At 38.9% G+C, this 23,067-nt stretch overlaps 2 protein-coding genes and 1 non-coding gene across 24 annotated transcripts in view; 1 reads left to right on the plus strand and 2 right to left on the minus strand.

Moving 5' to 3' along the window:
• The window catches only part of ZCCHC17 (zinc finger CCHC-type containing 17), a 1,254,002-nt gene that overhangs the window by 836,786 nt on the left and 394,149 nt on the right, over nt 1-23,067 (plus strand). The window lies entirely within an intron of this gene.
• PUM1 (pumilio RNA binding family member 1) overlaps nt 1-23,067 on the minus strand; it is a 137,666-nt gene that overhangs the window by 23,533 nt on the left and 91,066 nt on the right. For 9 of the 13 annotated variants that reach the window (XM_050794607.1, XM_050794622.1, XM_050794600.1 and 6 more), the window contains 5 exons: nt 20,483-20,634; nt 14,507-14,645; nt 13,310-13,453; nt 12,125-12,421; nt 10,822-11,058 (listed from right to left, as the gene is read on the minus strand). In XM_050794607.1, coding sequence (XP_050650564.1) covers nt 10,822-11,058; nt 12,125-12,421; nt 13,310-13,453; nt 14,507-14,645; nt 20,483-20,634 — 969 coding nt within the window. The remainder of the gene's footprint in view (nt 1-10,821; nt 11,059-12,124; nt 12,422-13,309; nt 13,454-14,506; nt 14,646-20,482; nt 20,635-23,067) is intronic. The other 4 variants (XM_050794617.1, XM_050794560.1, XM_050794582.1 and 1 more) reach the window with 2 other exon arrangements.
• On the minus strand, nt 14,317-14,389 carry LOC126945233 (small nucleolar RNA SNORD103/SNORD85). Its single transcript, XR_007722372.1, has one exon. It is a non-coding gene; the product is annotated as a small nucleolar RNA SNORD103/SNORD85 (small nucleolar RNA).

Genomic DNA, 23,067 nt, shown 5'->3' on the forward strand with positions numbered 1-23,067 from the left:
GAAGGAAACTTCTGCACAAAGATTGAGATGGGAATGCTTTTACCGTTGATGGCAGACTGCTAGTAAGACTGCAGCAATAGTTAGCATGGCCCCTAGTAATGAAATGAGGGAGAAATATGCCAACCAGGTGAACCCAGCACCTGAGTACCAGCAATAAAAGCTCAGAAAATGCAAAACACACTCAGACTTGAGTGGTTTTCCATTCTGAGATCTGCGGAGATGCCTTTCATTCTTGAATAACCCCCATTTCCATCTGAAACCCACTCTAAAAAATCAGGCACCCAGATTGGTCTGTTTTATACAGAGCACCCCGTGAAAAAGCTTTCTTTGAAGGAATGATTTTGCCACTAAATAGAAGTGTGAAAATCACTAAGACATTCCAGGCCATGAATGAGACATAATGAGTAGAAGATAGCAGATACCTTAAAAACGAAAAATTTTCGAGTTGTCATTACAAATGGACAGCTCTTAACAATTTCTATTGTGACACAGCCTGAAATGACCGTAGTTTCAACAACCTTCATGCCATTGATAATGCTGTTTTGACGGGTGACAAGAGAATAATTGCGAATCTCTAGACAGATAAAATAAACATATGACCAAAAGGCATATCAAAACATACAACAGGCCAGGTGCAGTGGCTGATGTCCATAACCCCAACACTTTGGGAGGTCGAGGCAGGAGGATAGCTTGAGCCTAAGAGTTCGAGACCAGCCTGGACAACAGAGAGAGAACCCATCTCTAAAAAAATAAAAATAAATAAAAAATTAGCTGGGTGTGGTGATGCACACCTGTAGTCCTAACTACTTGGGATGTTGAGTTAGGAAGATCACCTGAGCCCAGCAGATCGAGGCTGCAGTAAGCCATGATCGCACCACTCCATTTCAGTCTGGAAAACAGAGCAAGATCTTGTCTCCAAAAAAACAAGTATAGCAGCATAATAAATTACGAGTACTTTTAAATAACAGGCCGGGCACGGTGGCTCACACCTGTAATCCCAGCACTTTGGGAGGCTGAGGTGGGCGGATCATGAGGTCGGGAGATCAAGACCACCCTGGCTAACATGGTGAAACCCCGCCTCTACTAAAAAATACAAAAAAAAATAATTAGCTGCGCATGGTGGGGGGCGCCTGTAGTCCCAGCTACTTGGGAGACTAAGGCAGGAGAAAGGTGAACCTGGGAGGCAGAGCTTGCAGTGAGCTGAGATTGTGCCACTGCACTCCAGCCTGGGCGACAGAGCAAGACTCCGTCTTTTAAAAAAAAAAAAAAAAAAAAAAAAAAAAAAAACAGTTCTTATTTTATTATTATTATTTTTTTAATTTTGATTGCAACAGAAAAAAGATGTCAAGCCTTTCTGGGGTTGTTTCCCCCACCTCCTTTTAAACAAAAAGGCCAAAGTAGGTAAGAAATATTACATAAACCACAAAAAGTTTAGATGAATAACAATTAAAAATCCACGAGAAAAGTCATCCAACATTAACTACTTCTCAGCTCTTCACAAGTTTTAATAAATGTCTGGTTTGGGGTTTAATGGTAGCCACAAAAAGATACCCAGGCTGGACTTCACAGAATTCCAGGGCCCAGCTTCAAAAGTCTGGGTCTCAATCAAAGTGATGAAACCACCAAAAGAAAATGGCTCAATGTTGAAATCTGTAAAATATTTACTGAGGATTTGTCCTAAGCCCAATTCTATGTTAGAAGGTTTTTCATATACACTTTCTTTGGAATTCTCACTGGCATTTTGGAAAAGGAGTTTGTAACTCCCATTTAAGTAACAGAAAATTAAGCCCAGAGAGATGAAATGTTCATCCAAAGATATAAAACCCAAAATTGTCATGGCCAGAATTCAGAACAGGGCTCTTAACTCCAGGGTCAGGGTCCTTTTGGGGTCTGAAATTCATTTTCGGACTCAGTTTCATCAAGTTTTCTTGTTCTACAGAACGTTCTTGTCAAATTCCACAGTATTTCTGAATTCAAATGAAAAGTGATTTTTTTTTAAAAGGAAAGTAAGTCAGGAGATTAATATGAACAGAAAACAGCAGTCATAAGACTGTTCTTTTATTTATTTATTTATTTTTGAGACGGAGTCTTGCTCTGTCGCCCAGGCTGGAGTGCAATGGTGCCATCTCGGCTCACTGCAATCTCCACCTCCCAGGTTGAAGCAATTCTCCCACCTCAGCCTTCCAAGTAGCTGGGACTACAGGTGTGCGCCACCACACCCAGCTAATTTTTGTATTTTTAGTAGAGATGGGGTTTCACTGTGTTGGCCAGACAGATCCTGAACTCCTGACCTCAAGAGATCTGCCCATCTCAGCTTCCCAAAGTGCTGGGATTACAGGCATGAGCCCACAGCACCCAGCCAAGAGACTGTTCTTTATTCCATTTCAGAAACAATTCTGTCTCACCTGTCTGAGGCTGGGGAGAAATGGGCAAAGAGGTGGTAACAGGGTAGGTTGGCAGGTATGGGGAAAGTGTGGCAACAGCAACATGCCAAAGAAGAAGGGATGGGGCGAACACGGGGCGAACACACAATGTTTTGAAAACAATTTAAAGGGATTTTAAGAAGCTGGTCACTGACCGAAATGGAAGGTAAATTATAAAGGAGCCAGGTCCTTGGTAATGATGTTTAACGATGAGACAAACCAACCCTGAACACTGCCCTACCACTATACTTCCAGTTATATAAGCCAATAAACGCACTTATTGTTTAAGCCACTCTGTTGGATGTTCTGTTATTTCTGGCAAAAACATAATGACTAATCCACACAAAGGACTAGACTGAATAACAGTTCATATGCGTACAAAAATGGTTAATACATTTACTGTGAGGTTTTGATTTTTGCCTCTTACCTCCTTAGATGTCAGACAAGTATATACTACAAGGACATTCATGCACACACACATACACACAGTTTTTATTACTAAGAAATATAGACATCTCTGAAGAGAAATTTTCCCAGGTACTAAATTATAAATGGCAAACTGACAGTTCACAGACATATTTTGTTTGAGCCAAGTAGTACTTCTTTCAACATCAAGCCAATGCTTAAATTTTTGCTCTAAATTGTAATTATCTTGTTTTTGAAAAAAATGTGTGACAAATAGTAAATATTTGGCCATTGGTAAGTATTTGTTGACTGAATCTCATTTAGATAGCGAATGTGCATAAATCTGCTTTCTGATGCACAATAGTCTGAATACCAACATGTATTTGCACCCAAACCACTATAGCTCTGGGGGTTTCGGTGCAACACTCTGGAAGTGTTTAAATTTGCAACTGTTTTAAAAGAAACATTTCTCATAAGGCTTCAAAGGGACAGTGGTGGATTTCATAGGTCTGTGTCCTATGACAACTTTCCACAGACAGTAAGGGCTTAAATGTTTTATTTAAATTAATAAGCCCTTCAGTTATTTTGCATAATTGTATATAAGGGATTTCCGCCAGCAGCCATGTAGTATGTCATGCCCTTGCTACGTGGAATGTTCTCATTTACTTGCTTTTTGTACTCACAGATCTAATAGATGCCTAATGGGCAAAGCCCTGCCTTCCCACTTTTAAAGAAAAATTCCCATGGTCCCCAATATCTAGTTCTGTGTTTAATACAACCAGAAGCAACAATGTTCATCAAAATGTGTTTTAAAAATAAGCTCTCTCCAATTCATTCTCCAACACAACACCAAGGTAGCCCTAAATTAAATAACCATGAAGACTGATCATCTAAGTGCATGATTAATAAGGAGTCCAAAATACGTTAATTGTCACATAGTTAGTTTTACAGCTGATAAGTCTCCTTCAGAGAACCAAGTGAGAAATCACAAAATAACCATTTTAATTCAGAATGGGGAAATACCTAAACACATACATGACTACTGGTTACTGACCAGTAACTTAGAAACTTCTCCTTCATTTCAAGCAAGGACAGATAAAGGTATTTTGCGTTTGAGCTGTGCTTTTCCTAAAAAACTAAAAGGCACATAAAACTCTGAAGATAAAGAACAGAAAGAATACATTTTAAGAGGATGATAATTCTATCATGATAATAAAACTAAATGCTTTTTAGTTTAGAACTAAATTTCAGTTATAAATGCTTTGATTCTTTTGCCCTGGACAGCTTATGAACTTTTGAGCTCCTTTTTACTATTATATATTTCATTTCTGAAGTAATGAACAATCATAACACTTTCTTCCCGGGCAAATGAAAAGCCTGGGTATTGTCAACAAAAACTACCTGCTACCTCTTGATATTTAAGAGTTTTTAAATGATACAGCCTGGGGATTGTGCAGAAAACTATAAGCATGGAGAAGCATTCTAAGAAATGAGGAGTGAGAAAGGGTGGAGTAGGATAAGGAGATCTATGGGTAGGCAGGGCGTGAAACTGCTACAGTCAGTCTTTGGGGACACTCATATCCACATCCTTTACTTTTTTCTCTTTGAGATGGGAAGCAGAATTTACCAGAGACGGATGTTTCCGTTATAAGTGAGAGTTTAAGGTTTTCTATGTAAACCACATATAAACCACAAATGAGAGTTACAGATCTAGTTAAGAAAATTCGTATTTATTAACTATGATTAATAATTACAAAAATAATACTGTTAAATTGAGACATGCAACACATAATTAGGTCAAATAAAATAAATAATTGCAACATCTGTCTTGTTCAGGGTCACAACATATTTTATATGTGCACATTCATGGGTACATATGCATGTATGGGGGAGATGGGAGAGGAAGATTGAGAGAGATTTCACTTATTAAAATAGTGCATTTTATGCTAACAAATTTGGCAGTTTAGATGAAACGGACAAATTCCTAGAAAGTCACAAATTACCAAAACTGACTCAAGAAGAAAGAAAAATCTGAACCCATAAGACCTATAAGAGGTAAAGAAATGGGGTAAGTAAAAATCTTACTACAAATAAATGTCCAGGTTAAGACTGCCTTACCTAGTCAAGTTTATCAAATGTCTAAAGAAATAATGCGGATACTCCACAAACTCTTCTAGAAAATAGAGGGGGATGCTACACTTCGAAGTTCATGCTATGAGGTCAATATCACCCTGACACCAAGCCACAACAAATACCTCACGAGAAAGAAAAACACACATCCTTCATTAATACAGATTCAAAAATTCTCAACAAAAATACAAACACACCGAATTGAACATGACCAAAGTAAGGGGTATATATGGAATGCAGGGTTGGATTAATATCTGAAAATCAATTAATGTAACATACCACTTTCACAGAATACAGGATAAAAGCCACATGATCATCATTTAAGATGTATATCTGGAATGCAGGGTTGGATTAACATCTGAAAATCAATTAATGTAACATACCACATTCACAGAATACAGGATAAAAGCCACAAGATCGTCAAATACAGAAAGAACAGCCAGGCAAGGTGGCGCACACCTGTAATCCCAGCACTTTGGGAGGCCAAAGCGGGCAGATCAAGAGGTCAAGAGATCGAGACCATCCTAGCCAACACGGTGAAACCCTGTCTCTACTAAAAATACAAAAAATTAGCCGGGCATGGTGACAGGCGCCTGTAGTCCCAGCTACTTGGGACGCTGAGGCAGGAGAATGGCATGAACCTGGGAAGCAGGGGTTGCAGTGAGCTGAGATTGCACCACTGCACTCCAGCCTGGGCGACAGAGCAAGATTCCATCTCAAAAAAAAAAAAAAAAAAAAAAAAAAAAAAGGCAGAAAAAACACTTGACAAAAACTAAAACCCATTCACAACAAAAACTCACAACAAACTTAGGCTAGAAGGAAACTTTCTCAACCTAATAAAGGGCATCTACTAAAAACCAACTGTTTTAGATTATGCTTAATGTATTAGATTATGCTTAATGGTAAAAGATAAAATGCTTTACCCCCAGCTCCCGCCAGGTTCAGGAACAGGCCGGGCACGGTGGCTCAAGCCTGTAATCCCAGCACTTTGGGAGGCCAAGACGGGCGGATCACGAGGTCAGGAGATCAAGACCATCCTGGCTAACATGGTGAAACCCCGTCTCTACTAAAAGAAATACAAAAAAACTAGCTGAGCGTGGTGGCGGGCACCTGTAGTCCCAGCTACTCAGGAGGCTGAGGCAGGAGAATGGCGTAAACCCGGGAGGCGGAGCTTGCAGTGAGCTGAGATCCGGCCACTGCACTCCAGCCTGGGCGACAAAGCGAGACTCCATCTCAAAAAAAAAAAAAAAAGATCAGGAACAAGGGAAGGATGTGTGCTCTTACTTCTTCCATTTAACACTGTCCAGGTCGAGCACCCTTTATCCAAAATACTTGGGACCAGAAGTGCTTCAGACTTTAAAGTCTTTCAGATTTTGGAATACTTGCATTATATTTACCAGCTGAGCATCCTAATATGAGAATCAAAAATTCTAGAGCATTTCCTTTGAGCTTTGTTGACTTTCAACAAAGACTTTGTTGACACTCCAAAAACTCAGCATTTCAGAATTTTGATTTGGGATTTTAACCTGTACTGGAGGTTCTACACAGCGCAATCAGACAAGAAAAAGAAACGTAATCCAGATTGGAAAATGGCTTTTATTCTTAGATGATATAATCTTATATGTAGAAAATCCTACAGATTCCACCCAAAAACCATTAGAACTAATAATAAATGACTACAGCGAGGCCGCAGTATATAAGATCAACATACAAAAACCAATTGTATTTCTATAAGCAAGCAACAGTCGATCGAAAGATAAAACCAGAACACAATTCTATTTATAATAGCATCAAAAATATATGCAATTAGGAATAAATTTAACAGAAACAGTGCAAGACCTGTACACCAAAATTACGAAGGAAAATGGTGCTAGGACAACTAGAAATGCATGTGCAAAAAGATGAACCCTGACCTGACACCCAAAATTAACTCAAAATGGATCAGACTTATATTTAAGAGATAAAACAATAAATTTTTTTTAGAGCAAAACATGAGAAAATATTCCCCCAAGAGTTTGAGTTAGGCAAAGATTTCTTCGATACTATTTCAAAACCAAGATAAATTGAACCCCATCAAAATAAAAAACTACTGCATTTTAAAAGACAACATTTTAAAAATGAAAAAAAGGGACCAGCCTGGCCAACATGGTTAAACCTCATCTCTACTAAAAATAAAAAATTAGCTGGGCGTGGTGGCACGTGCCTGCATTCCCAGCTACACAGGAGACTGAGGCAAGAGAATCTCTTGAACCGGGAGGCAGAAGTTGGAGTGAGCCAAGATCATGCCACTGCATTCCAACCTGGGCCACAGAGTGAAACTCATCTCAAAAAAATAAATAAAATAAAATAAAGAAAAAAAGGAGCCAGGAACAGTAGCTCACACCTGTAATCCTAGTGCTTTCAGAGGCCAAGGCAAGAGGATCACTGGAGGCCCAGAGTTCAAGACACCCTGACCAACATAGCAAGACTTAGTTTCTACAAAAAAACATTATTTTAATTAGCCAGGTGTGGTGGTGTGTGCTTATAGTACCAGCTACTTGGGATGCTGGAGTGGAAAGATCCTTTGAGCCCAAGAGTTTGAGGTTACAGTGGGCTATGATAGCACCACTGCATTCCAGTCTGGGCAACAGAGCAAGATCCTGTCTCAAACAATAAAAACGGGGGTGGGGAATAGAACTCAAAAAGGTTTGTTTTTAGTCTGAACTTTAAACAATCAGTAATGAAAAACCACGCCACTCAGTAAGTGATTTTTAAATAAATAATAGGAAAAATTACTAAACAGGTCACTGAGTAAGTGATTTTTAAATAAATAATACGAAAAATTACTAAACAGGTCACTGATTTTGTTAGACGATACTAACACATATCTGCCTACTGGGACAAAGTGTAAAAACGACAAGATGGGGAAAAGATCCACAAGAGATACAGGCTGGTATGCGCATTCAAACACTAGCTTTGTGGTTGGTATCATTAAGCAACATTCATTAAGACATGCTGAGTTTTAAGGGGTGAAGAGTTCTTTTGAGTATTCAACACAATGAATATAAAATGCTTAGTATGGCTGCTCGTCACTGCTGATGGCTGGTGGCAGCAGTGAAGCAGTATTAACCACAGAAGCTATATTAGGTGTGGGCCAGAAAGAAATGTTAAGTTTCTTATACTAAAACGTCTTTAAGGCCTCTTTATGGAGATCGTTAGAAACCAAGTAGCACACCTCTATTTTCTCAAGGAAACAGACTGAGCGGAGGCAAAGCTGTACTAATTGAGACAAAGAGTTCCTCAGGAATGGCATATATGAAACATGTACTACACACAACACAAGTCTAATGCAAATGTACACAAAGAAACTGCGTAAACAAGGTGAATGTTTCCAAGGAGAAGTTACGTTAAACATAAAACTAGGAAGGCAACAAGTCATTTGACAAGAAATAACTCACACTAATAGTTATTTCCTTCTTCAAAGGGAAAACATGAATTAAGAGGTAGTATTACATTAAATTGCTGATACTTTAGAAAGGAAAGGTATTATGCATGAAAGTAACACTTCCGGCTCCATTTCCACGCACCAAGGAACCACAGCTTTTTATTTGATTTTATCTTAACTTATTTTGAAACAGGGTCTTACTCTGTTGCTCAGGCTGGAGTGCAGTGGCATGATCTCAGCTCACTGCAGCCTATCTCCCAGGTTCAAGCAATTCTTCCACCTCAGCCTCCCAAGTAGGTAGGACTACAGGCACGCACCACCATGCCTGGCTAATTTTTGTATTTTTTGGTAGAGGTGGGGTTTCACTATGTTGGCCAGGCTGGTCTTGAACTCCTGACCTCAAGTGATCTGTCTATCTCGGCCTCCCAAAGTGCTGGGCTTACAGATGTGAGCCACCGTGCCCGGCCCATTTATTTTTATAAATAAAGTTTTATTAGAAGATAGCTACATATTCACTCATTTACATTTTGTCTGTGGTTGCCTTCCAACAGCAGAGTAGAATATTCACTACAGACACCATCTGGCCTATAAAACCTAAAACATTTACTATCTGGTTCTTTATGAAAAAAATTTTAGCAGGTTCAGGTTGTTTAGTACATAGTATGGGATGACATAGTTTACCTGTTTTTAAACCAAGAAATTAAGATATATATTTCTGGATTTGATAATGGACTGGTTCAAGATACTCTGAGTATATCATGTGACAGGATATACACTGAAACTGCATGCTTTGGAGTCAAATATGCTTGATTCTAAACCTGTTCAAATCCAAGATGATCTAGGCTAGGCAAGATATTTAAGTCCTCAGACACGAAATAATACCTATACCTTCCAGGGTTGTATGTACAGGACCCAAAACCATTAACACCAGCAGGTAAATGCCAGGTCAATTAACATTGGTTCCTTCCTTCTAGCCATATATCAAACTGGGAGTCTGACACTCCTCTCCAGATTTTGCATTAACCCCCAGTCTTTAAAGCCAGGCATTGTGTCACTAGGAAACACTGTTGGGGAATGTACCCCATCGCCTGTCTACTTATTATGGACCTACTAATCAGGAAAGTCACAGTAACTTTTATAAAGTGATGTTCATATATAACCTGAGAAAATGAGTTCTACAACTATAGTTCTTACTGTATAAAACTTCAGGATACGCACACACATGCCAATGTGTATATATAAACATAGTTTTGACTTGAAACTCGCCTCTTTCAAACTCAAAGTTGTCACTCGTAGGTCTAGAATAATAAGTCTATTACGCTACCCACTTCAGACTTCTCTTGAATCCTATAAATCACTTTCTAGTCTGCCTATCCAAACGAAGGTATCCTGTTTGTTTTTAGTCAGTTCTCACTTCTGAGTCCATGAAGCCATTTAATCTCGCTGGTTAAAAACAGAATCTTCTTGGTAAAGTGGCCACACATGCTGATTTGCCCACGACAGTCCTGATTTAGGCCTATCATTACCAAGTAATTATTCATAGCACCCTCTTCCACTCACAAGAGTGTTATGGTTAGCATGATACATTATATGGTGACTCTACATCTAGGACTCAATTTTCCCCATCTAGCAAATAAATCAGTACTTCAAACTTAATACATAACTGTGGGAGAGAAGTATGCACCATGTTTGAGATAAGAAAATATCTCCCGTGTCCTGAAAGATTTAGAGATTTGCCACTCCCCCCCAAAAAAAAAAAAAAAAAAAAAAAAAGTAATATAATTTTCTTTTCATTCTTATAGCCTGCTGCTTGGGATCCTCTTTTTCTTTCCCTATTTTCTAGACTCTAGATGGTAATATTTTAAAATCCCATGCATTAAAACAACCTAAATATTTAACAGGGAAATATACATTTCCTCATTAGCATACTGTATAATTTGAGAGTTTATATTTACAAATATTTTAAAATATGGCAAAATTTTAAAAATCAAATGCTTTTTGTGAAAAAGCAAGATATTATATGTACATATAGCAGAGGGGAAACTTTGAAAAGAAATAAGGCAAAATATTAATTGTGGTGGTATTGCAGGTGGTGATACTAGGTGATTAAATTCTGTCTCTGTGTTTCCTAGCTTCACTGAAATGAACCTGTGTTTATATTGTTTACATGGAAATACTCTCACAGGTAGCCAAAGAATCAAATGTTCACACTAAAGCTAACTGAATATACAGGGAATGTACCCAACTATAGTAAAGCCAAAACTGCTACACTATCTATAGGTACAGCCTGAATAACATGAGGTATTTACGGAAGGCACAGAATACCCAGGACACTTCTAGTATAAAGGGACTGTCCTTTGCTTATGCAAAGTTCTTGTAATGTCATCGGTGGCAAGAGAGTTCTAGAGTTCAAGGTGGTGTTAGAGTAATGGTTCTTACCCAGGTTTAAGCTTGAAGAGGATCCATGTGAAGAGAGGGAAGGAGGTGGTGTCTGTGAATGTCCTGGTCCCTGACTAGGGAGAGGCATGCCCACGGGTCCAGGAGAGGAGGAAAAGCTAAGGCCGTTATAAAAACTGTGTCCAATGGGGGTCAAGCTGCTCGATGTCCTCTTATAAAGGTCACTGCTGCCAGTCAGGGAGTCACGGCGGGAGCCACTGCCAGTGTTGGAGTTTGCAACTAAAATGGAATTAAAACAATGCAGATAAGAACAGGCCTGTTCTTCGAAGAACAAGCCCAGTGACCTGTTCCTAACACTTTGATCCAGACTCCTTACCACCGCAAATTTGTCAGCAGAGACAGCCTAACTGTTAATGTAGCAGTACTAGGGGCAGATAAGTAATAAAGAGGACATGGCTCAGGTTAACATGACCATCAAACGTATGCCAAATTTACCTTCCTATGGGGTGTTGTATATTATAGGATAAGGGAGGGTTAAAAAGCTCTGACGGCCACATGAGCTATGGAAAAGGTGGAAGAAAATGGACTAGAAGAATGCCTTTCATCAATTGAACAGGTTCAAGTAGAAAAATGGGATACAGAAAAAAGATTTGTAAATGGGCTACTGCCCCACTACACAAGACTTCTATATTGAAAGCCTGTTTTCTCAGTGGGTTCAATCTAGAGTCAACGCTGCTCTCAATTCCAATTAAGATAATTTCTTTCACACATGCCCTTCTATTTAGGGATCACTTTTGTTTTTTATAATCTCTGCAATTATCCCATTATTCACCATACTACACTCCTGCTTTTTTCATCACAACATTAAAAATATCTTGGTCTAATATCCTTCCTCCTAATTTTCCACACGTCTACCTTATATTCTACTCAGAAGACTGAAGAAAACTTATAACTCTTTAAGGCCTGCAGGCCAAGAACTCAGCTCAGTCTCAATTGTAGAGTATTTCAGCTCTGCTATCTTTAGTAAGTCCTCCTCCCTCAGTTTTTGATATCAATTTCTATAGTTCCCTCCATATTTTTCCCAATCATAGCAAAAATCTTCCCTAGATTTCAAATCCCTGGAAGAAACTGATTAAGTAAGTAGCCACATGAGCATGGATCGAAATAGGTCCCATCTGTATAACTTGATTTCAATAGTCTATCATCTCACAGATTATGTGGGATGGCTGGATTCCCACAAGGCTTGGTCCAGATCTGCCTGTGGTTCCATGCATTGCCAGTATTCCAGAAGGATTGTAAAAATAATTAAAATTCAGTCTTAAGAGCATATCAGTCTAATTTCTACCTGCTGTTCCAAACCCTCCAAGGGCGGATCCCAGGGTGGCGCCGAGAGAACTGCTACTTCCGAATCCCAAGGATGTGTTGGCAGGCTGGGCAGAGCCCTGGGAGAAGAGGGAGCTGCTCTGTGAATTGCTGTTCAGAGAGTTGTTGCCGTAGAAAGAACTGGATGCCAGGTTGTTATTGGGCTGCTGCTGAGGCTGGGGCTGAGGCTGCTGTGTTCCTAAAGGGCGAAATGGTCCATTTGTTGTTCCAGCAAGACCACCAGCTGCTCCATTTGCTGAAGCTGCGGCTGCTGCAACAGCTATGAAGAAGAAAGCAAACCGTTTGGCTATGAAAGGGACTGGCCACATTTCCAAACTACATTTTTATCTTTTTTCAGAAAACCTTTTAATGCTGCCTATCTTTTCAAAACAGACACAAACCATACAAATCTGTCTTTGATCCCTTCATATGAAGCTGCTATTTTCTGTTTCTACTTTCAATTTGAACTCAAAATACCACTAGAAGAAGTTCACTATGCTGGTAGCTTTAAAGAGACTACAGATTAAAAGGGGTATAAACATCCAACGTATCCATCAAATACAATTACTTCCTAAAATCTTAAATTCCATAAATATCTATGTTGAGGGTTTCTTCTAGAACCATGTAATGCATATACATCCTTCAAGTTCCTATTTTAGCACACTGCTGTCTTCTAGATGTTCCTGTTATTGTTCCTAATTAAAAAAAACAAAACAAAACATATAAACACTTAAAGTAAAAAACTATTACTCCTCCCAACAAAATGTATTATTCTGTCACTTCTCACTACTGTTTCCCACTTCCTCCATTCCTGCCCCTATGGCAAAAAACAACCCCTCCTCTAAAATTATCTTAAAATAATGACTTGGATTTCTGTGAAATCAGCCTTGGATTTCTGCCAACAAAGCCATTTTGTGTGAGTAATGCAACTTCTATGTTCTCAGTGGAACCAGACTTTGCTTCTAACCAGCTGGCACATGCCACCCCTCCCAACAAAAAGGAGAATCCACCAAGGTCACTTATTGCTTCTGATCTCTTTTTGAAACATTACAGGGTAAAACTGATATACTGAGAATTGCCAAAAGTGTATTTCAACATACTTTAAGAATATCACTATCAGTCGCCACTTTTAGATCTCTGGCAGGAGTCCACTCAGATGTGCGCTCACCTGCTTGTGCAGCTGAGGAACTAATGATGACTGGGGCAGGAGCTACAAGTCGAACAGGAGCTCCAAGACCATTTCTCGCACCTGCATTCACTACAAGGGCACCAGTTTGGTCATAGTAAGCAGCAGGAGCCAACACCGGATAACCTACGAATATCAAACCAACAGAGAAATGTGTATGTTAAACAAACAAGTATCTCCTGGGCACCAACATATTGTCAATAATCAAAAACTCAGCTTTGGGGTTGAATTGACCTAGACTTATATACTGGTTCCATCACTTAAATAGTTGAATAAACAAATAAAAGAGGCTACAAATGATTATAAAAATCATAGTACTTTCATACTACATAATAATCTAAGAACAAATATCCCGCAAAATAGCAGGAAAAACCTAGACAGGCTTTAAATAACATGATCTTTCAATATTATGTGAAATAGAATCTCCACATCCCAGTTTAAGCCATATGAAAAACTGCAGGTGACTTCCTAAGAACACACAAAGGCTTAGCAACTAAAAAACAAATGAAACAGGTTAAAGTTATTTATTGAATTCATAAATGGCTCAGTTAAATTGGCTATGCTCTATGATCAGTAAAGGTCCATAAAAATACGCTGACATCTCTCAAAGACTTGTTTCATATGTAGAACATGAAACTACATTTAATCCCATGCAAAGCACCAAACCCAGCTGACAGTGAACCAAACACAACATATATTCAAGATATGTCTATATAAACACATATCTCAGAGGTAGGCAGCTAAAAAGAACCCCTACTATTGGTTTAAGAGAAACCTTAAAAATGTAAGAGATGACCCTATCAAGGTGTACCAGAAATTTCTCGCTAATCATGTTGTTCAAAAACATCAACATAAAGACTAAGCCTTGTAAACTAGCTTGGCCACTCCATCTACCACTAATTCTGAGACAGAAAACAGATAACCCACCAAGGAAAAAACCATATATTCCAAGCTGCATGGACATTTAGATACCTCCAATATGACTTAAGACTGGCTCAGAACAATGCTCTCATCAGTGAACTATAGTCTAAGTGAGGGCAAGTGTATATCATCCTTGCCAGTCCCCAAATCATGACAAGCCTAAGCAAGGTGAAAGCACTGCTCATTCCCCTCTGTAATCACCTCAAACGTGCAGCCTTTTTCCCTGCCAAAGTATTAGGAATAACAATGCAGCCGCACCTGGCATGCCTGCTGCCAGACCTTGTCCAAATGCAAGGGCAGAATTCACTGCTGCAGCTGCCACAAGGGGATCTGTTTGCTGTCCCTGCTGGTTCTGGTTTGGGGTCAAAGGACGTTGGCTGGCTCCTCCACGGAGAACCTGGGAAGGGAAGACAGAAATAACCACTTTCTTTTCATTGGAGAAGACCTACCACATGCTCAGGTTGGATCAACTTTTAAAACTTAATTGTAAAACATTTTCCCTATAATGGTTTTTATATGTCACAGCTGTTAGGGTATAAATTCAATTAATAACATTTCATATAGTGGAATTTCAGTCTACCATTCTTACTTTAAACACATTACCTTTATAAGCAGCAAAAAGCACAAAAAAGTGATTCATTCATTCAAACATTTTATCTCATCTGCCTCATAAAGTTCTTGTGATAATTAAGTTAAAAGATGAATTTGAAACATCTGGCATCAGCAAGTGGTAATGTTATCAAATATTTAATGCCTACGAAGTGGCAAATGGGCAAGTGAGACAGAGCAATCAACAAGACCGACAAAGCCCCTGTCCTTATGGAGCTTTTATTTTAATGAATGAGATAGACAATAAACCATACTATATAATGTCAGTGCTCTGACAAAAAGTGGGTGAAGAAAAAAAAATGTAACAGGCCAGTCATGGTGGCTCACGCCTGTAACCCTAGGACTTTGGGAGGCCAAGGCAGGTGGATCACCGGAGGTCAGGAGTTCGAGACCAGTCTGGCCAATATGGCAAAGCCCCGTCTCTACTAAAAATACAAAAATTAGCCAGGCGTGGTGGCAGGCGCCTATAATCCCAACTACTGGAGAGGCTGATGCAGGAGAATCACTTGAACCTGGGAGGCGGAGGTTGCAGTGAGCTGAGATCAAGCCACTTCGCTCTAGCCTGGGGGAAAGAGCAAAACTCTATCTCAAAAAACAAAAAAAGAAAAAAAGAGTATTAATGGTGGGGGGAAGGGGTTCCAGACAGGATGAACAGGGGTAATTTACCCACATATTTAAAGTTAACTAAGTCTCACATGCACACAAAAGATGGAATGAGAATATTTCCTCTTTAACGCTAATCTATTTATTAAGGTCCACATGGCCCCAAATGAGTTCACCAGATTCGATTTGGTAGGGCTCTCACCTGACTATTTCTATTTCCCTCTCACAAATTCCACAAACATACGCATTAGTCAAGTTCAGTGCAGAATACCAGTTATGCCACTGTGATAAAGGATCTACCTTTTTGGGGTGAGGGTTGGGGCAGGGAAGAGACAGGGCCATGCTCTGCTGCTCAGGCTGGAGTGCAGTGTGACACCGTCTCAGCTCACAGGACCTCACAGTAACCTCTGCCTCCCAGGCTCAAGAGATGCTCTCACCTCTCCTGAGTAGCTGGTACTACAGGTGTGCACCACCACACCTAGCTAATTTTTCTATTTTTTTGTAGAGACAGGGTCTCACCATATTGTTCAGACTAATCTCTAACTCCTGGGTGCAAGCAATCCACCTGCCTTGGCCTCCAAAGTGTTGAGATTACAAGTGTGAAGCCACTGAGCCCAGTCAAAGATCTACTTTTTATTAATAAAACATAGATATCAAAATGCTAGCAATCATTATTATTCTGAATGATGTGAAGAATCTATCTCACAAGATCTACACACTCCAGAAAGCAAAAATGCAAAACCCACAAACCAAGGCTAAAATTACTAAAGTTCCTAACAATGTGTTTTGTCATATTGTCAAGTGCACAGTTCTTATCAGACCACTTTCAATTTCACTGTGTTATTTATAAAAGTTAGACATATGGTCAAGAAAATGGGTGCAAATTATTATTGGTACCATTGGTAAAAAAAAAAAAAAAAAAAAAAAAAAAGTAAAAAGAGAAACAACACTAATAACCAATTAAATATTTGTTAAGTGGGTATAAGGTGACCAACACTGTCCACACTGGCAAGAAGAGATGGATGGACACTTAATTTGCCCAATCTTTTACTTCTATATCAGTAATAAGTAAGAATTAACAAATGATCTTGCAGATTTGCTGGAAATATCTGAAATAATGTCTTTAAGCCACACTGATACCTAGGAGATAATCAATAACCAATAGCAAATCACTATTATCAAGATATTATATAATTTGTTTCTGACCTAAAGAACCTAACCAACTTTATAAGAGACAGTGTGTTTCAAGCTACATAGATAGAAGAGTCTGGGGACTGTACAGGTGAGTTTTGCCAAATACTTAGAATTTACATACCCAGTAACTCAAAAGAGATCTCACTCTAGGATAAGTAAACAGCAAGCACAGAAATACGGCAAATGTTAATAGTTCAAAATTGCTGAAGATTTTAAAAAACAATGAAAGCACTGCTTTCATAAAATATAAAGAAGTAGGTTTATGTTTGATTAGGTGTTCTTTGAAAGGACAGGAGTGATGGAGTGGACAAGGTACCTAAAGAAAGAAGTAGTCTAAGACTATTGATGAGTCTTGTAATAAGGAAAACAGTGTTAGCTTTTTGTTCACTCTCTAGAAATCTGTCCAGTACCCCTAACTATACATAAAAGTCCTTCAGTTACCTGCCAATATTCATATATTTTCATTTCATCAATAGCTGTCAAATCGATGATTTTATGGAAACAAAATGTACAGTTTCACAAGTAACGTTTTAAAGTCTAACAAAATCTACAAAATGACTGAATTTATAAAAACTATCCTAGAACAGTTAGCTTGCCTAGAATGCAACATATACTTTCTGATAAAATACAAGGCCAACAGCAAAGTTTAAAAAGAACCTCTCATTTTAATTACTATGACAAGGCAGTTTACCAAGAAAATCATATTTTCGAAACAATGGCTGCTAATTAAAAACTAATGCTAAAAACTTCTCCTTAGTAGGGTTTGACAGAACCTGAAGGGCCTGACAGAAAACTGAAAAGTTAATGATTATTATGTCCATTTTATAACAAAAATATATGCATTTAGAGAACCCACCCAACTTGCCCTAGTTGTAGCTAGTTAACGATAGAAGAAGCACAAGATCTCAGATTTTCTTTAAGTCAAGACATCACAATATGGTCAGGAAACAAGTTATCAAGACATGGGCTTATATTCAAATCTTAACAACTTTGTACTTGTGTGACTCTGGGCACACAAATTATATTTCTTCAATCGGTTTCCTCTCAATTATGAAATTCTATTTCATAAAACGAGAAGTTGTACATCTATCATAATTAGTAAGAGAAACAGAAATTACATGTAGAACACTTAATTCTGCACAGAAAGCTTTCAATCAACAGCAGTTATTAGTATTATTCTTGTTCACTGTATTAGAGCTAATTTTAAAACATGGTAATTACTTTAGTCTTCCAAATGCATAATAATTTGGCAGCCATTTAAACAAAAAGATGATCACACAAAGAAATACAGACTTATCCACAAAAAGCAGTTATTAAGAAATTTATTTGCTAGGTGCCATGGCTCACACTTGTAATCCCAGCACTCTGGGAGGCCAACACTTAAGGTCAGGAGTTTGATATCAGCCTGGACAACATGGTAAAACCCCGTCACTACTAAAAATACAAAAACTAGCCAGGCGTGGTGGCACGTGCCTGTAATCCCAGATACTAGGGAGGTTGAGGCAGGAGAATCACTTAAACCTGGGAGGCAGAGGTTGCAGTGAGCAAACATGGCACTACTGCACTCCAGCTTGGATGACAGAGCAAGATTACGTCTCAAAAAAAAAAAAAAAAAGAAAGAAAGAAACTTATTTAATAGGCCAGGCACAGTGACTCGTGCCTGTAATCCCAGCACTTTGAGAGGCCGAGGTGGGTGGATCACTGAAGGTCAGGAGTTCGAGACCAGCCTGGCCAACATGGTGAAATCCCATCTCTACTAAAATACAAAAATTAGCCAGGTGTGGCAGCACACACCTCTAATCCCAGCTACTCAGGAGGCTGAGGCAGGAGAATCACGTGAACCCAGAAGGCGGAGGTTGTGGTGAGCTGAGAGCTCAGCGCACTCCAGCCTGGGCAATAGAACTAGACTCCATCTGAAAAAAAATAAAACAAAAAAAGAAATGTGGCCAGGCGTGGTGGCTCATGCCTGTAATCCCAGCACTCCAGGAGGCTAAGACGGGTAGTCACCTGAGGTCAGGAGTTCGAGACCAGCCTGGCCAATGTGGTGAAACTCCGCCTCTACCAAAAATACAAAAATTAGCCAGGCGTGGTGGCGCATGCCTGTAATCCCAGCTACTTGGGAGGTTGAGGCAGGAGAATCGTCTGAACCTTGGAGGCAGAGGTTGCAGTGAGCCAAGATGGCACCACTGCACTCCAGCCTGGGTGACAAAAGCAAAACTCCGTCTCAAAAGAAATTTATTTTAACAGATCACTCATTCTGCCAACAAATTCTTTACTGAATTTCCTTATATATGGTATGAGAATGGCATCTGCTGCCAAGAAAATAATTTCATAGTGTCCAAATAACAGGCAGAATTTCAAGACCTGTTCTTCTTTCTTTCTATAATTGTGTGGAATCTAAAAAAAAAAAAAAAAAAAAAAAAAAAAAAAAAAAAAAACATACACCCACTGAGTAAGACTGATGTCAAGCAAAAAATTCTTGTTTGGATCATATAATATATTCATATATCAGCAGGGTGTTTTGTCTCAAATGACAGCTTTTATCTGACAATGCATATCGAAGCCTAAAAGGTGATTTCATTTGCTCCAGAAAAATTCCATTACTAGGAATTTTTTCCAAGGATAAACTTATGTAAAGGACGTTAATCAGTCTCATTTAAAACACCAAAATACTGATATAAATGAAATATCAAATATAACAGACTAAAGTATCCTTTGATGGATTTAAATGTACCTAGTAAAAATGTCATTTAAAAGAACACAAAATAACATAGTAAAGTATGAAATCAGAATGGAAAACCACGTGGACAGAATGACAATTTTGTAAAATATTAAATAGTAAGGCTAAAATAACAGATACCAAACATATTAGCAGTGGTTTTTTGACATAAGGATTTAAGGTAATTTTTTTGTTTCAAGTTTTCTAGTTTACCACAGTTTCTATCAATAAAGAGGTGTTATTGGCCAGGCGTGGTGGCTCACGCATGCAATCCCAGCACTTTGGGAGGCCCAGGCGGGTGGATCATGAGGTCAGGAGTTTGAGACCAGCCTGACCAACATGGTGAAATCCCGTCTCTACTAAAAAGAAAATTAGCTGGGCATGGTGGAGTGCGCCTATAATCCCAGTTACTCAGGAGGTGAAGGCAAGAGAATTGCTTAAAGCCAAGATGCGGAGACTGCAGTGAGCCGAGATTGCACCACAGCATTCTAGCCTGGGCAACAGAGTGAGACTCTCTCTCAAAAAAAAAAAAAAAAAAAAAAAAAAAAGAGGTGTTATTCTAGCAATCAAGGAGGAAATGACCTGTGTAAAAAAAAAAAAAAAAGAAAGAAAGAAAGATGTAGTTTTGCAGTTTACTGTCCTTTCTCAACTCAAATAAAAAGCTAACACAGATATGACAGGTTTAAGATTTACATCTAATCCAATAAGTACTATAAATAAGCAGTCTAAAAATCTAGTACCCCTGCTTTGGTGTCAAGCCCCTTGAAAAACCCTGAAATGATCTGAAAGTGGTGCTTGGCAAGCCACTACAGTATGGCAGAACAAAATTTTACTATAACTTTGAAGATCCACTTTGCCACTTGCAGCTAAGCAATTTCCCTGTAGGTGAATTGATGAGTATCATTACCCCACCTAGGTACAACAGTGTCTAACATATAAAAGACATTCCATAAGAGTCGTTAAATCTGAGCCTGAACTCAGACACATACACACACACAAGAGGAAATTCATGCATTCACAGTGCTTTTCTATTAGGCGCAATATCACCTATTAATTACCCACAATACTACAATTCCCACTTAGAAGAGGTAAATTTTGTCTACATTTACCTGCTGCTGTCCTTGCTGAGCCTGTGGGGTGGTCTGTTGATTAGCTGAATTAGTTGCGGCGGCGGCAGCAGCAGCTTGCTGCTGGAAAAGACTGGCAGGGTAGACTCCCCAGGGAGTAACTCCATAATACTGGTGAGGGACCACAGCTGGGCCTAAAAATAGCAAAGGAAAGGTAAAGAAAGTCTGAACTACTGAGGCTCATCTCAGGCTTTCCAAAGATTACATCTGACTCAACAGATCCTACTGTAAAATATTAACTTAAAAGTATATATTGATTTATGCTAGCTAATCATTAACTCTTTTTAAAGAACAGTAAACATTAGATGAGATCCTTACACCAGTCTTCTAATATAATCCAGGCCTAGAGGAAGAAGCAATGAGGAATGAAACATCAGAAAATTAAAAGGGGGAATCACTGATAGAAGGGGTTCGATTTAAGAACAGATGGAGGATGTAGGATAGACAGAGACAATATCTGTTGGTAGAAGGGAGTAAATGGAGGGTCTGTGTGCTTAAAGTGATGGAATAGAACAAAAGACTAGGTTGTATCCCAGGTTCAACGGTAAGAATGGCACCTAAGGTGATTTAATAGAGTGCTGGTGTTTCATTAACTCTAGAAAAATGAACATCTATCAGTCTGCCAACAAAACCCAGACACTCAACTGAACCTCCACTGCAACTTCAAAGTTTTTTTTTTCTTTTTTTTGAGACAGGGTCTCTGTCTGTCACGCAGGTTGGAATGCAATGAAGCAATCTCAGCTCACTGCAACCTCAACCTCCTGGGCTTAAGCGATCCTCCCACTTCAGCCTCCCTAATACCTGGGATTACAGACGCATGCTACCATACCTGGCTAATTTTTTTCTTTTTTTTTTTTGGTAGAGGTCTATGTTGCCCAGGCTGGTGTCAAACTCCTGGGCTCAAGTGATCCACCCGCCTTGGCCTCCCATATTGCTGGGACTATAGGCTTGAGCCACCAGGCCTGGCCCCTATTTCTACTTTTAAAGTCACAAAGGCATTCAACACAACTACATTCAGACATTGCTGTGAAATTTTAAATTTAAGTCAACATTGAACACAAACAGAAACAAAAAATACAACACCTTGACTTGTTACAGACCTGCTAAGAACCTTAAACAAAATTAAGCATTCTCTGTAACCCCAGCACTATGGGAGGCCAATGTGGGAGGATCACTTTGAGGTCAGGAGTTCGAGACCTGGTGAAACCCCATCTCTACTAAAAAAAAAAAAAATACAAAAAATACAAAAAATTAGCTGGACGTGGTGGTAGATGCCTGTAATCCCAGCTACTGGGAAGGCTGAGACAGGAGAACTGCTTGAACCCAGGAGGCAGAGGTTGAAGTGAGCCAAGATTGCACCACTGCACTCCAGCCTGGGCAACAGAGCAAAGAGTATGTCTCTTAAAAAAAAAAAAAAAAAAAAAAAAAGCATTCTGCTTTAATCCAAATTATCTGTTCATTTTCTTTGGCAACAAAGTACAGTTGCAGTTGGCCACATACAGTAGACAACAGAGATGTAACAAAGTTATGCAGATAACAACTTAAGTGTGGCAGAAATCTAATCATAGAATTCTATGACGAAGCTGGTGGCAAGAAACACCAAAGACACATTTGCTAACCAAGAAATGGGCTCAAAGCCAATTCTTCAAATCTGCTGAAACGTATCTCCAAGTTGAACTTCCTTAAAGCACAGAGTTAAATACTTCCAACTTGATTCATTAACAATAACCAAGCCTTACACTGAAGTTCTAAAGAGCTGTTTCAAATATTACAGCTACTCTGATGCAACAGCTAATTCTGGAGAAACACATACTTCATTAAGCCAAAATAAATAGATACATATTCTTGTTTCCCCCATTTTAAGCTTCTAAAACACAAATAAGTCAAACTGTACCATTGCCCAATATAAATATGTTTTGATATTTCTAATTTGGTGTTTTCTATACCTGTGGGCTTAGAAAAGATTAAGAAGCTCCGTTTACAAGCAAGGGTGCACACTGAAACACTATAGCTGGGCACAGAATAAAGGTGCTGCTAAGAAAAGCTGTTACAGTATGAAGTATTTTACTATAATAAGGAAAGAGGTTAAAACATTTTTAATTTGTCAGAAACTGAACGGCCTAAAAGCCATGTATTCAAGTTAAAAAAAAAAAAAAAAAAGAGTGATAGAGCCTCATACTCATCTCATAAGTGTTTATAAAGCAGGGTGGTCTTGGGCAGTTAAAGAAAAAAATAAGAAAAAACACAAAAAAAGACCCTAAGTGTACCTTAGTTTCCTCACCTGTAAAAATGGGTAAACAGGTAGAGTGTTCCTTAACCAAAGTGCTTGGGACCAGAAGTGTTACAGATTTCAGACTGTAGACTATTTGTGTATGCAAGAGTTACCTTGGGGATGTGACCCAAGTCTAAACACAAAGTTCATTTATGTTTCATATATGCCTTATACACATAGCCTGGGAGTAATTCTACTTTTCCGTTGGGGATGCTGAATAAATGAACTGTGTGTTACGTGCCTGTGGTTTTGACTATGACCCATTACATGAGGTCAAGGTCAAGTGTGGAATTTT

The sequence above is a fragment of the Macaca thibetana genome, chromosome 1, assembly GCF_024542745.1.
Source record: "Macaca thibetana thibetana isolate TM-01 chromosome 1, ASM2454274v1, whole genome shotgun sequence".
Classification (NCBI taxonomy): Eukaryota; Metazoa; Chordata; class Mammalia; order Primates; family Cercopithecidae; genus Macaca; species Macaca thibetana.